The sequence below is a fragment of the Salvelinus sp. IW2-2015 genome, linkage group LG3 (assembly GCF_002910315.2).
Source record: "Salvelinus sp. IW2-2015 linkage group LG3, ASM291031v2, whole genome shotgun sequence".
Classification (NCBI taxonomy): Eukaryota; Metazoa; Chordata; class Actinopteri; order Salmoniformes; family Salmonidae; genus Salvelinus; species Salvelinus sp. IW2-2015.
The window spans coordinates 32,446,409-32,462,503 of record NC_036840.1 but is presented as its reverse complement, the minus strand read 5'-3'; the positions used below and the strand labels follow the sequence as shown (position 1 = coordinate 32,462,503).

The window sequence follows — 16,095 nt, the reverse complement described above, 5'->3', positions numbered from 1 at the left end:
GGACGGGGGAGGGGTAAGAGAGGAGGACGTGAGGGGAAGGAGATGGGAGGGGGACGGGAGCCCTCATCAGGGAGACGGAGAGACAAGGAAAAGATTGCTTAAGCTAAGTGGGCTAAACCAGTGTACTTTGAAACAAAAGTATACACCTCACACACATGGTTATGGGCTTAAAATAAGAAGGTATCTGTTCCATGTCAGATATACAGTTGAAATGTATTCAGTTTTGAGTTTGTATCCCAATATTACACTTTATATACATCACAGAAGACTGAAATATAACAAAACCGTTTGACATAGAAACATAGATTTTCGGCAGGTTTTTGAAATAATCTTTATTAATTATGAAATATATGCATTACAATGGGAAGCAGAGAGAGAGAGAGAGAGAGAGAGAGAGAGAGAGAGATTCCAGATGTGTGTCCTGTCCAAGGGCATCTGTCTGCAGGGGAGAGGTGATATATGTAGATTTGATATCCCACCACACACATACCTCTCCCCATGGTGCTAGTCAATCACGCTTCCCTTGCCCTTCCCCTGGCATCACCAGCCTCCCTGGGTGCCAGGCGCTGCCCACCACAGCCATGAATCTAACCCAGGCATCCGCTCTGGGCTACCGGAGAGGGCAAGCTAGCCTGCGGCCTTCCAGGCATGGTGGTCCTCTCTCTCTTTGTCAGTTACCTTGGCTACTCAGTGTTCAGTCCCTGTTGAGAACTTGCCAGTACTCTAGCTAAAGATCTATTAGGAATGCTAGAGCATAGAGTTATATAGAGTATATTCTACAGGTAACCTCCAACATAAAGTATCTTAACAGGGCATTGGACCACCACAAGCCAAAACAGCTTCAATGCACCTTGGTATAGATTCTACAAGTGTCTGGAACTCTATTGGAGGGATGTGCCACCGTTCTTCCACGAGAAATTCCATCATTTGTTGTTTTGTTGATGGTGGTGGAAAACTCTCCAGAATCTCCCATAAGTGTTTAATTGGGTTGAGATCTGGTGACTGAGACGGCCATGGCATATAGCTTAAATCATTTTCATGCTCATCAAACCATTGAGTGACCCCTCGTGCCCTGTGGATGGGGGCATTGTCATCCTAAGAGGGCATAGCCACGGTAGACAAAATAATGGGCTGCCCAGCATTTTTATACATGACCCTAAGCATGATGGGATGTTAATTGCTTAATGAAATCAGAAACCACACCCTTGTTTCATTATACTTTGTATCCCTCATTTACTCAACTGCCCTATTATTTTGGCAGTTGCCTGTACATTCTGACTCACCAACATACCCAAGAGCTAGCTAATCATACTGGTGGAGGAGAAAAGCTTCCCACACTCACGCATGCATTATCGCTTCTCTAGAGAGACACATATCAACACATGCTGTGTAGTGGACACACACACACACACACACACACACACAGAGAGAAAGTCAAAGGTTTGGACACACCTACTCATTCAAGGGATTTTCTTGATTTGTACTATAGAATAATAGTGAAGACATCAAAGCTATGAAATAACATGTGCTGAGCACTTGTTGGCTGCTTTTCCTTCACTCTGCGGTCCAACTCATCTCAAACCATCTCAATTGGGTTGAGGTCAGGTGATTGTGGAGGCTAGGTCATTTGATGGAGCACCCATCACTCTTCTTCTAGGTCAAATAGCCCTTACACAGCCTGGAGGTGTGTTGAAAAACAAACGATAGTCCCACTATGCGCAAATCAGATGGGATGGCTTATTGCTGTAGAAGGCTGTGGTAGCCATKCTGGTTAAGTGTGCCTTGAATTCTAAATAAATCACAGACAGTGTCACCAGCAAAGCACCCCCACACCATCACACCTCCTACTCCATGCTTCATGGTGGGAACCACACATACGGAGATCATCTATTCACCTGCTCTGCGTCTCACAGAGACACGGCGGTTGGAACCAAAAATCTCAAATTTGGACTCATCAGACCAAAGGACAGATTTCCACCAGTCTAATGTCCATTACTCGTGTTTCTTGGCCCAAGCAAATCTCTTCTTATTATTGGTGTCCTTTAGTAGTGGTTTCATTGCAGCAATTCGACCATGAAGGCCTGATTCATGCAGTCTTCTCTGAACAGTTGATGTTGAGATGTGTCTGTTACTTGAACTCTGTGAAGCATTTATTTGGGCTGCAATTTCTGAGGCTGGTAACTTTAATGAACTTATCCTCTGCAGCAAGTCTGGATCTTCCTTTCCTGTGGCGGTCCTCATGAGAGCCAGTTTCATCATAGCGCTTGATGGTTTTTCCAAATTGACTGACCTTCATGTCTTAAAGTAATGGTGGACTGTCATTTCTCTTTGCTTATTTTAGCTAGGCAAGTTATTTTAGCTATTCTTGACCTAATATAGACTTGGTCTTTTACCAAATAGAGCTATCCTCTGTATACCACCCCTACCTTGTCACAAGTTAAAGTTGCTTAGTTAAATTAAGGTTAAAAAAAACATATACACTACCGTTCAAATGTTTGGGGTCACTTAGAAATATCCTTGTTTTTGAAAGAAAAGCAAAARAAAATGTCCGTTAAAATAACATCAAATTGATCAGAAATACAGTATAGACATTTAATAGTAGCCGCAAAACACCAGTCTCAACGTCAACAGTGAAGAGGCGACTCTGGGATGCTGGCCCTCTAGGCAGAGTTGCAAAGAAATAGCCACATCTCAGACTGGCCAATAAAAAGAACAGATTAAGATGGGCAAAAGAACACAGACACTGGACAGAGGAACTCTGCCTAGAGGCCAGCATCCCGGAGTTGCCTCTTCACTGTTGACGTTGAGACTTGTGCTTTGCGGGTACTATTTAATGAAGCTGCCAGTTGAGGACTTGYGAGGCGTCTGTTTCTCAAACTGGACACTCTAATGTACTTGTCCTCTTGCTCAGTTGTGCACCGGGGCCTCCCACTCCTCTTTYTATTCTGGTTAGAGACAGTTTGCGCTGTTCTGCGAAGGGAGTAGTACACAGCGTTGTACGAGATCTTCAGTTTCTTGCCGATTTCTCGCATGGAATAGCCTTAATTTCTCAGAACAAGAATAGACTGATGAGTTTCAGAAGAAAGTTCTTTGTTTCTGGCCATTTTGAGCCTGTAATCGAACCCACAAATGCTGATGCTCCAGATACTCAACTAGTTCAAAGAAGGCCAGTTGTATTGCTTCTTTAATAAGGATTTTTCAGCTGTGCTGGGCAAATTGTGCGCCACCCTATGAGACTCCCAATCACGGCTTGGGGCCTCCGCTTGTCGTTTGTTGATCCTGCTGCAGTTATTTTCCACTCGTTGTTGTTGACGAGACTTGATCAAGGGGCTGTTTCCGCTATTGTGTTTGCCATTGAGGAGCTAAAACACACTCGCTTAGACACACACACACACACACAGATACACACAGGCATTTTACAAGCATTTTGCTACACCCACAATAACATCTGCTAAACACGTGTATGTGACCATTAAAATTCGATATCATTTGATTTAAGGCGCACASACACACTCCACTGTCGATGCTTAACACGCCCCCCTCCTGCATCTTCCCCATTTCTGATTAGTCAAACACCTGGGGGCTCCCTGGGGAGCTGGGGGGAGAGAGGAGGATATTCTTAAACCCTAAATCTCCCCTTCTATCTTCCCTCTGCAGCTATGGAGGAAGGGATGGSAAGAATAATTAACTAATAAACGTGACAATGGATGACATGGGCAGATATACCCCGGATGACTTTTAATCTCCTCATTGTAATCTAATTATGGACTTTGTGCTATTTTGGTGGGAACCCCTGCTTCTCAACCTCCCTCTACTGAGAGGAGACACTGTGCCTCGTAGGATATTTCCTCGAGGTAAATCCATGATCTAACCTGATAAATTTCCCCTACATAGATTAAGATCAAAGATTACTTCAAAGGAGGAAGAAAGGACAGATGCCGTATAGAAAAACTGTTTTTTGAAATAGGCCATGGAGTTTTACTAAAACGTCTGCAGTGGTCAGATACTACCACTAGAGGGAGGGCTTTATAACTCAGAGATGCTGAACTAGGTTGTTCAATGTTAGTAGAAGGGAGGGTTGCCAGACTGCCTAAGGCAATGCTCTTTCGATGCTGTGCCCAGTTTCTGGGAGGGAGGGAGGGAGGGAGGAGGGAGGAGGGAGGGAGGAGGGAGAGGAGGGAGAGGAGGAGGAGGGAGGGAGGGAGGAGGAGGAGGACTAGGAGACGATATGTCTAGGAGAGAGGTGAACACACCCTCACGTATGATTCACTTACTAAGGACCACTGCCTCCCACTACAGTATTTATTTTCTTTCTCTCCTTTTCTCTTTCTGTCTCTCATCCTCTTTCTGTTTATCCTTCTCTCTGTCGCTGCATCTCTCCAACTCTGCCTCTGTGTGTTATCTCCCTCTAATCTGCTTAGCTGCAGAGTGCTGGCATTGCTGTTAAATGGGTTGTGAGTGGAGAGAGGAGCTCTATAATTGCAGCACTGGCTTGCACAGGCCAATCTCCTAGGCACCTGGAGATTCTCATGTGAGCTATACGACACACACACTCACACACACACCCCTCGTCTGGCCTGTATGTTGTGCTGCATGCAAATGATTGTGACTCATGTTTTCCCCCTACACCTTCTGAAACTCTCACCTCTTTCTCCAATTCTATACTCTCGATCTGTCTGTCATTCTCCCTTTGACGTCTTTGTTTCTCTCCCCTCCTCCTATCCACCTCTTCTCGTCCCCTCCGTCACCTGTCAGTCTATACCCCCCCCTCCATACTCTTTCCTGCCTTCTCTCTTTCTCTCTCTCTCTCTCACACACACACACCACACACACACACACACACACCACACACACCACACACCACACACACACACACCACACACACACACACACACACACACACACACCACACACACACACACATGCGCGCGCACACACACACACACACCCACACACACGCACACAGACATACCCGTCTCCCGTCGTGAACATGTTGTACTACACACACAGGCCTGTGTATAGAGACTACTGGGGAGTGGACCTGGGTACTGCAGAACTGAGTGTGTATATAAAGCACTGTAGTGATTAGAAGGGCAAAGAGAAGCGCAATTAGCTACATAGTCAAGGACAAACGGCACGTAATCAATCTACCCACGCCTTACGTTACGCCCCTACCTTTTACCTGACCGCGGCTATAGCTGCTCCAGCACCATCCATGTTGCAGCACATGATTTAGGGTACAGCGCTCGGGAGTGTTATCATGCCATCTTTCAGGCTTTCTTGTCTTATGTGTCTTCTCACCCCAGGCATCACTCTACAGCTGCAGAAGCTCTCAGGATCCTGACTCTAAACTGTCTGATCCAGAGGTGGAATTTGATTGAAACGATGAGGGAGATAATAATTTTAGCTCGGCTAAATGCTATCGTGCAGTTTAATGGAACAAAAATGAAGTGCTTTTGACATGCTGATGAGATGATGGCAATTATGCAGTACCGTTGATGAGCCCCTGATTATTACGCTGAAAAAAAAGCCCTTGATAAGTTATGGATGTATGAATAAACAGAGCTTAAATCCACAGAGGGCTTTCCATTTACCCAAAAGTGAACAAGTTGGAATTAGTGTTGCGTTATGAGATTTGAAGTTTCTGAGCTGAGCACAGAGACTTGCCTCTAAGGATGGTTGCGTGGGATCTCGAACAAAAATGTCTTCCTGGTATTAACCATGAAATGTGTTAAGTACTTTGTGCTTGGGTCTCTGAATATGAAATATGTAATGGTTGATGATGAATACATGAAAATGTTTGAATAATGTAATGGTGATGTTAATGCATATGATATTGCTAGAAATGAATGCTTTTTATTTTGGGKTTTGACATATGTTATGGATTAGTAGTATTGATTTAATTGATGTTATTGATTTTCACTGTCCACCAAGCTATTCACTTTGCCAGGTATCCATTTATACTAATAGACTATTTCTAAATTATTCATAAATATGTTTAACTTATCGGACTCATAACCAAAACAATAATTTAAACCTGAGGTAACTAGAATGCTGTCTAACCAATCCAAACCAGTCCTCAAAAAGCTACTACTTCCTGAAACTACATAAAGCTGATTTTAACATACATAACCTTGCTAAACCTTTTGCCATGTTGCCCTTTCTCTAACCTTTAACCTTTGAACCTTTGACCTTCCAGATATTAACCTGCTGCCCTCTGTCTTTTCCAAATTCTCTAAAGGGAACTTTGATAATGAGCGCCTGGCTATTGCTAGACAAAGAATCCCATACCGGCTTGGTCGGGTAGTTGACGAGTGGCTACTCGACAAAGGTAACTAAAAAAAAAACTTAACACTCCACTAATGACCTAACCACTTAATCACCGATAACCACTGCTCTGGAGGAGGTGCAGTCCACGCAACAAAGGTGGATGTGATTGGCACTTTCCGGTTCCCCTGATTCACATATGTCCCATGCGATTGGCTTATGACCATAATCATCCGTCTCAATTCACCATTCAGTAGTACATCAATAACACATTTAAACATGTAACTATTGCAACATTAGCATATCTACTACAGTTTTACTGTTCACTTCAGCAGATTTCAGTTCTTGCCCCCTGAAAGCAACTAGTTAGATCTGCTCATTCTATCTAGTAATTGGCCACATCGAAGTTTGCAAATTGATCACAACCTTATTAATAATCGTATGATGCTACAGTACCTTACACATTCTTCATAGCATTACAATGAAGGTACTGAACTACAGAGTCAGTAGTAAGGGTTACACTAGACAGGGGAACCATGTCCAAGGCACCTTGACATGGGGCTGCATCTCTTCAGAGTCCTAACTTACCAATAACCCCAACATAACCCCCCAGTAACCAACCAGACAAGATGGAAATAGACAGATCCGATTGGTTCCCTTCTGCTTCACTTCCTGTGTCTGTTGTTTGCTGTTGTGAAGTTGCATTAATTATGGTGATTATTATTCAAATTCCTATTCACAAAAGTGACAAATGGAGGAAGAAAGAACAAGCACTTAATTCTTTTTTGACACTCCGGAGAAAAGTAGCCACCTGAAAGTCATTAAAAGTTAAAGGGACTGTTTAATGTATTTTATGGACTTTGCTAATAAGCCTACAGTTTGTTGTGTCAGCCTCATTCTGTCCGGCAACAATGAGCACGATCGATCTGCAGTTTGGATCCGACTAAAAGTGACGACTCTTTAACCCTTTGAGTGCCAAACATCCCCGACCTCTTTGTCCTGTGTTGTGTGTTTGTGCCGCTGAAAGGTGGCTGATTCTAAAAAAACTCCCCCAACGGAGGTGTGGCCTTTATTAATCCTCCTCCCCTCCCCCTTTCATTCCATCTCTCTGGCGACAGTTACCACAGTCACACCACAATATCMGCCATTTCAAATCAGTGCTAGCTAGTTTCGCCGTCATAGCACAATAATGGGCCGTCCACACCTAGCAGGATAACTAGCGACAGCTATGGGGTGTAGATGGGCCTTATTAAGTCACATAAAACGATACTTCAGAAGTACTGAGAGTCGGGCTCTTAGCAACGTTTTAATGCTACTTATTTTGTGACTGCTAGTTTCAGTCCGCATATTGGTTAGTTGACTCAGATTCAAATGCGTTGATATCAGCCGTCACAACACAGTCAAATATGACTCATTGAGGGAAATGAGTCGAAATCATGAATCTCTGCGGTTGTCTGAAAGCTTCACCCACGTTTTGTATTCCGTTTGTGTGACTAATAATTGTGCCATGAATTAATCACATTTTACATCTTCTAATTAGCTGTGGGCAGGCTGTTCTTTGAAATTGTACTGTAAGTGATTACACGTATACGAGGAAAGATTCGACATAAACTCATTTGTATTTATGTGAGAGTCAAACAAGGTAATTCAGCTTTCCCATGTTAATTTGATAAAAACAGAACCAGTAAACTGCTCATTTCATGTCATTAGGATTAATAGATCAAATTCACATGTTGGATAGAATCAGAATATCACAACCAGAATCAGCGGAACAAAAACACATATTTAAAAATCATACATTAATGAGGATGATTTGATATTACTTACCAACCAGATTTAGGGAAAAAATAATGATGTCACAATAAGTACCAAAGAAGCAACCGTGCCAGAGAAGGCTGAGGAGGCCAGTATAGAAACGCCAGTACCAGTAAAGAAGAAGATGATGGAGGGAGGGGAAGTTCAAACTCAAAGGGTTAAAGTTAAAGTTACTTTGCTATGGAAACAGACAGAGATGACTCATGAGACCTAAACTAAGCAGAATCTAAACACATAACAGCAAACCAAACTCAACCCACACTAATTACTGAGGGCTGACTCTCCCCACACCACTCACATCCCCACAACACTATGAACAGAAGGCCAGTATGTTATTGACAATCACACCAAAAACATTCCTAGATAGAGGATCTGTCTTACCTTCTGGGCCATAGCTAGCACACAGCCAAGAAGCCCTCAGTCATAACCCGGTTATAAACATCTCTAACATCAAATAAAAAAAGACACATGTTATTGGTCGCATACACATTATTTTGCAGATCTTTTTGCAGGTGTAGTGAAATGCTKACGTTTGAGCTCAATTGGAACTGTCTAAATTCCTCCCAAACCTAGAACTTAGACAGGCTACTTAGACAGGATTCGTAGACAGGATATTAACAACTAAACTGCTAACTAAGTGCTTTGCTAACCCTAAACCATGACCAAGTAGTGTCAGAATACCCGACTCTCCCCTTACCCCTCCCCACCCCCCGAAACGCAAAACTCAGAGGGTTAAAAACAAAATAATTAACTTGAACACCAAATTCTAAGCACTGCATCTGAATCAAATTTTTGTTGCAAGTTTGGGATGAACCCTGCTACTACACAAGTGCTTCTTTGAGCATAAAGTTACAAGACTATAAGGTCCCTTTAACATTTACTGTCCAACATTAAATATGTTTGTGTCATTTGTTAATGAACAAAAATGTGTTAAATGATATGTCAATCATATTTGCTGTGTGGGATGTACAATGCTGTGTGTTGAGTATGTATGTATGTATGTATGTATGTATGTATGTATGTATGTATGTATGTATGTATGTATGTATGTATGTATGTATGTATGTATGTATGTATGTATGTATGATGGAGAGTTTATCGTGTGGAGATTGCTGCCTGGTCTGTAATGGTCCAGATGGCATATATCTTATAGGGTTGGTCCTCCACACACCCCTGTTATTAAACTGTGGTCCAACCCTTAAATGGTCATTGCTTCAGATGTCTTGACCAGAGGGAAGCATACGTCAGCCCAGTGTGTCTCCTGAACTCATTGTCAGTCTGTGGTCAAGTGGTCAGTGTGGTCAAGTCTGAGGAACTGTATGACCACAGAGAATGGACATTTGCTCTCATTGATGTAAAAACTAGCTGGGGTAACTAGAGGAATGAAGAGTGATTTATTTTGTGGCATAAAGATTGCATGAGATTGCATGCTACCTTAGAGCAATACACTTCCCCTAAAGTCAAGTGTGGAGTAGAATCAAGCCGAGGAAAAGGTAGGTAACACACACACACTCACACGCTTATCAATGCTCCCAACAGACTTTACTGGCTGAAGCAGGGAGGGCTTAGTAGGTATTACAATATCTCCCCTAGCCCAGAGCTGGCTGTTGGATCACACATCTCAGTGTGCAGCTCTCGTTCTCTGTTCTCCTCCAGACTTTGAGGCAGATCAGAGAGAACATCTCTGGCCCTCCCAGGGCCGCAGAATAAATCCAAAATGGCAGCACCTATAGGTATTCAATGGAGGGGGGGAAATAAGAGACTCAAAAGTTTTTAGCAGCTCAATCCAACCAAACTCGCTCGGATGTGCCCTCCTTTTCCCTTGTGCCTCGTCTCTCTCTCTCTCTCTCTTTCTCTCTCTCTCTCTCTCTCTCTCTCGCCTCATATCCCGCACCGCAAATCCTCTGCTGTTTTCTATCCCTCTCACCTCAATCTCTCTCCCTCACTTTTCTTTGTCTCATCCTCGCAAGTCTTGGCACCGCAAACTCCCAATGACAGCACATCCTCTTTTCTAGAACAAGAATGAGAGACTGTTTCCTAATCTCTCTTGGGGAGAGAGCAGAGAGAGCGGAGAAGAAAATAGAGATGACAAATAACCAGTGAGAATCGATTTCCCTTGTTCTCTGCTTTTTGCCAATGAGGTATATTTACTTCCTGGCTTTACTCCCATATATTCCAGTCAGAGAGAAGAGAAGAATACCCAGAGCTACAGTTTAAAATGGGAGCATTGTGGAGTACATCTGGGTTTAGGGAGGATGCCAAACCCTCTGTTTCAATTAAGGACCCGAAGGGAACGGCCAGAGACTTGTTTAGGTGGATGAGACTGGAAGGGAGGTAGTGAAGGAGGAACACAACACACCACAAGGCCTTTGTGTCAACAGTGGTGCCTGGCTGTCATCTAGTGAGTGAGTGAGGCTTAATGTTCAGTGATTAATGGTCTGGTTCAAGCTCCCCCTTTCTCCCTAATCGAGAATGATCGAGTCCTCCCACTCGATACCAGAGCCAAGGCCCGAATCAACCCCTCCTGGCTGGGCGCCCATCCAGACAGGGCATGCGTGAGCCTGGCTTTATTTCAGAGATTTTTTCAACCCGGGCCTCTCACCAGTGGGGCCGTCTCKGTGGCCCCTGCAGGCCCCTCCAGGCCGCCCATGGCGAGTTTATTTGGCTCGCATGCCGCCTGCTCCTCTTTCACCTCTTTTCATTCACTCTTTCTCTTTTAAGTGGCCGCGAGACACCGTTTCCTCCTGGCTTAAATAATGGGGCACTTTGGCTGTGTTATTTCTCTGTCCCCTACCATGAAATGGCCTGGAACAGCATCGTTGCAGCTGGAGTGACTGGAGAAATAGGATCTGTCCCGTGCTCACCGATATGCTCTTCAGCACTTCTTAGATCGCTCCAGATATGGAATGATATGGAAAAAGCCAGTACCCCTGTCCTATCTAGTGTACTGTACCCAATCTGGAGTACCCACCACAGTGTGTCTCTATCTATGTCCCCTGGCTTTCTTCCAATGTCGCTGTCACGTCTACTCCCGCTCCCCCTCGTTGGCGCTCGTTGCCGCCAGTTTACCCATCGTTACGTGCACCTGCCACCTTCGTTACGCGCACCTGTGCCTCATGACACTCACCTGGACTCCATAATTTTCTTGATTACCTCCCCTATATTCTGTCACTCCCCTTGTTTCTTTCCTCAGGTGTTACTGACTCTGTTTCGGTTTCATGTCTGTATGATTTTCCTGTTTCTTGTTTTGTACCGTGTTCTATTTATTTATTAAACGATTCACTCCCTGTACTTGCTTCCCGACTCCCAGCGTACACGTTACAGTCACGTGCATTCTGGCCCTCGCCGTCCTTTGTCAAACACAATTAATTCACAACATGACCAAATCGTCTACTTTTCCATTGGACTTAATTAGCAAAGAGCGCCTTGTGCTGAAGAGATAACTACTACCGACTTCATAATCAACTCTGTCTGCAGCGCACCCCATTCTCTTTTGGCTCGGAGGCCAGAAAAGAGGAGGGGAAACGGGGAGAAAACCCTGTGTTTTTTTAGATAATTATTGAATTCTGGAGTGGAGGGAGGGAGGGAATCGCCAATGGACAGAGCCATATGAAAACTTCTCAGTGTAAACGTTCCAAGCTTCTGTCAATCAAAACCCCCAAACAGTGCTTACGCAGTGAAGGAGCCTGGGTAATCCCTCCATCCGCTCTACTAGCCGAGTCGCCACCGCAAACACTTAAGATGGTAGCCTCTTCTTCTGTGTCCGCGTGTCCCTCCCTCTCTCCTGGATAATCAGAAAGAGAGGTAACATAATGATGTCGGAGAGAAAGAGTCACCTCGTCTCCACTTCCAAACCCTCCCTCTGATCCTTCCCACTAGGGTTCCATTAGATCCAGAACAGCCCACCGTCCTCCTGGCACTCTCCCCCACCTTAGCCACTTGGAAGGGGGCTAAGCTGTGTTCAAGCCACCCCCTCCGCTCCACATCAAGGTTGTATGCTTGCTCTCATTACCTCAGTCTTCAGACAGGCAATCTGTGCATAAGGCAGCCGAGCGTGGCCCCGGACACAGCCCACTCCTCCACGGCTTCGTGGGCTCAGCTACTAATTGACGGCTCATCTGAAAACCCTGGCCTTTTTTTCTCTCGTCAAGCAAACATAGGAGGTGGATGGATACACAGATGTAGATGCACTACGCCCCTGTGAGCGATTCTCTTCTGGTCACTGGAKAGTGGAGCAGTGATACAGTTGACGTGAACAGGTTTCCCATGGATCAATTAGCAGAGTCCTGTGGTTTTTCTCGGCCTAGCTGCTTTGTTAGCAGTATGATTAGTTAACAAGAAAAGGAGAGGGGAAGCTTGCGTTGTATGATTCACTGAAGTTGTATCACTCCTATGTGCATTTAGCTAGCACATCAGTGGACACATTCTCTCCATCTCTCCCTCTGTTACATTAACTCTCCTCCTTTCTCTCCCCTGGGTTCTCTCTCATCTTCTCTCTCCCCCCTTCTCTCAAAATGTTCTTCTCTCCATCATGGTTGACACTCTCTCTCCCTTTGTTTTACAAACTCCTTCCTCCTTTCTCCCCCTTGATTTCTTTTTTATTCTCTCACTCTTTCTCTCTCAACCTATTTTTCCTTTCCATAATCCCTGGTTAACACTCTTTTCGTGCCCTTTCTCACTCCTCTCCTTTATCAGGCCTGTCATGTCTCCGTCCCTCCCTCCCTCCCCTGACTCTATGACATACCATCCTCAGCCTGTTATCTTCCTTTAGTCCTCGTTTGTCTCCCTCCCTCTCTCCTGTCCTTTCTCATGTCCCAATTCCCCAATCTTTCTTCTATGTCATAAGGTTAACTCGTATGGTTAACTCGTTAACTCGTATAGGCTATAGTCTCTCTGGGTGTCTTAAAGCACTGTCTGTCTCCATTCATTTTAGATGGAAATAAAAAGAGAAATGATAAAGATAGTAAGAATGATTGTAAAACCACAGATCTTTCTTTCACCATCAGTCTGGCTCTCTTTCTCCCTCGTAGATTCAAATTTTGGGGTTTTGTTTATTTGATCGTTTCAAACAAGGTAGGCCTACACATAAAAAATCATGCACTTGATTAAGAATCAGGAAGTGTTATTGCCATTGTGCTCCTCTTTCATGATAGCGTTTGGCATATGTAGCGGGTAAAAAAAACAGAAGCTAAAATGGCAGATCAATTAGGTTATTTAGTCATATTAAAACACAACAATATACACATAACATACACAAGGGAACACTATCTGGCACCAAGATCATCATTATATCTTATTAATTGATTATCCTAGGCTCCCCCCCCCCCCCCCCCCCAAAAAAAACACCCGAAGAAATCACCTACGGAAATGTGTAATCTCATAATATGAATAGTATTCAATGACCTTGTTTTATTTCGTCATTCCGTTGTTCCATATAACCACTAATTTCACAACAACCGCCAACGGGTACAACTGCAGAGTCAATCTTTTTTCATTTCCGTATGTTAACAATTGGGAAATTACGACACCTAGAACAATTCAACCCGTCTTGACATTTCCTCACACAAAAAAATAGCACACCCCTCCTTCACCGCTACACAAGGGGGTCATAGCATTGGGCTAGGGGATTGTTACCACATCCCCTCAGTGAGGAAATCGAAGCGGGAATACCTCTCTCACCTCCTAGCCTCCCTGCTAGGCTATCAGCCGCTAAGCTCTCGTGTGATTCGCCGTTGTCGCAAGTGATTGCCTCCACGCCGCCTTCCCCTTTACCCAGATGCCCCATTTATGGAGCGAGGAGCATTCATTGCTTCCCTGATCATCTCTTGTCTCGGAGCAACCAAGCGACTGGGACTATTTTCCTGGGTGCACCACTAATGAGTGATAAAGTGTGAGGCCTTAGAGAAGGTTGTGATGAGGCCGGAGTGTTACGACGCTTCGCTCTCTCTACAGCATTTCTCATCCTCCCCTCTTATTCTCCTGTAAATCACGTCCTTTATATCACTCTTTCTCTTGGCTTTCTAGCATGTTCTCTGTCTACATGGTTTCCCTGGTCCCTAGTGCTATTCTTACCCCCAGCGCTAGCTAACTAGTGTCATCCCGTCAGTCAAATAGACTGGATGTCCCCCCTCACGGATTAGAACACAGAGCATCCATGTGGATTTAGCAGAGGACAAACACAACTCATCTTCAAATAATATTTTTGCAGGAATCTCCTTGCGAATGATTTTGCCGAAGATTGTATCTCCGCCGGGCTGGGCAACCTGAGCTTTTGCTATCTCATCCGCCATTCTAATGATAGAGGAAGAGAAAGAGGAAGCTGGGGACAGAGAAGAGCTACAGCCATGTTCTAATGATAGAGGAAGAGGAAGCTGAGATTAGAGGAAGTGAGAGCTGGGGACAGAGAAGAGCTACAGCCATGTTCTAAATGATAGAGGAAGAGGAAGCTGGGGACAGAGAAGAGCTACAGCCATGTTCTAATGATAGAGGGGGGGAACTGGGGACAGAGAAGAGCTACAGCCATGCTCTAATGAAAAGGAAGAGAGCTGGTACAGAGAGAGCTACAGCCATGTCTAATGATAGAGGAAGAAGATAGGAAGCTGGGACAGAAAAGAGCTACAACCATTTCTAAATGATAGTAGGAAGAGGAAGCTGGGGACAGAAAGAGCTACAGCCATGTCTAATGATAGAGGAAGAGGAAGTTGGGGACAGAGAAGAGCTACAGCCATGTTCTAATGATAGAGGAAGTGGAAGCGTGACAGAGAAGAGCACAGCCATGTTCTAATGATAGAGGAAGAGGAAGCTGGGGACAGAGAAGAGCTACAGCCAGTTCTAGAATAGAGGGGGGGACAGCTGGGACAGAGAAGAGCTACACCGCCATGTCTAATGATAGAGGAAGAGGAAGCTAGGGGATCAGAGAAGAGCTACACCAATGTTCTAATGATAGAGGAAGAGGAAGCTGGGGACAGAGAGAAGAGCTACAGCCATGCTCTAATGATAGAGGAAGAGGAAGCTGGGAACAGAGAAGAGCTACAGCCATGTTCTAATGATAGAGGAAGAGGAAGCGGGGACAGAGAAGACTACGCCATGTTCATATGATAGAGGAAGAGGAAGCTGGGGGACAGAGAAGAGCTTACAGCCATGTTCTAATGATAGAGGAAGAAGGAAGGGAAGCTGGGGACAGGAGAAGAGCTACAGCCATGCTCTAATGAATTAGAGGAAGAGGAAGTCAGCAACCTAAAGTGACTTGAGTTCCTTCAGTGGAGAAGGGACGTCATCCACTCGAGTCGGCAGGGCTGACAGGACGTCCATCACTCTAGAGTCGGCAAGGCTGAAGTACGTCCATATTAGAGAGTCATTAGGGCTGAAGGACGTCCACACTCTAGAGTCTGCAGGGCTGAAGTACGTCCACACTCAGAGTCGGCAGGCTGAAGACGTCCATATCTAGAGTCGCCAGGGCTGAAGACGTCCATGCTTCTAAGTCGGCAGGGGCTGAAGGATGTCCACACTCTAGAGTCGGCAGTGGCTGAAGGACGTCCATCACTCTAGGAGTCGGCAGGGCTGAAACGTCCATCACTCTAGAGCGTTTGGCTGAAGGACGTCCATCCACTTAGAGTCGGCAGGCTGAATACGTTCCATCACTCTAGAGTCGTTAGGCTGAAGGCGTCCACTCACTCTAGATCGGCAGGGCTGAAGGACGCTCCATCACTCTAGACCGATGTCGGCAGGGCTGAAGTACGTCCACACTCTAGAAGTCGTTAGGGCTGAAGGACGTCATCACGTCAAAGTCGGCAGGCTGAAGGCGTCCATCACTCTAGAGTCGGCAGGGCTGAAAGACGTCCATCACTTAAGAGTCGGACAGGGCCTGAAGGACGTCCATCACTATAGAGTCGGCAAGGGCTGAAGAGACGTCATCACTATAGAGTCGCAGGGCTGAAAGTACGTCCATCACTATAGATCACTGACGTCCTCACCAGGCGGCAGGGCTGAAGGACGTCCAATGCACTGCTAGAC

General features: G+C 45.1%; 1 protein-coding gene across 1 annotated transcript in view; it reads left to right on the top strand.

Annotated features, from left to right (window-relative positions):
• Nucleotides 1-16,095, top strand: part of LOC111980804 (neurexin-2-like) — a 655,826-nt gene that overhangs the window by 609,911 nt on the left and 29,820 nt on the right. The window contains exon 18 of the mRNA XM_070449631.1: nt 6,200-6,331. Within this exon, the coding sequence (XP_070305732.1) occupies nt 6,200-6,331 (132 nt within the window). The remainder of the gene's footprint in view (nt 1-6,199; nt 6,332-16,095) is intronic.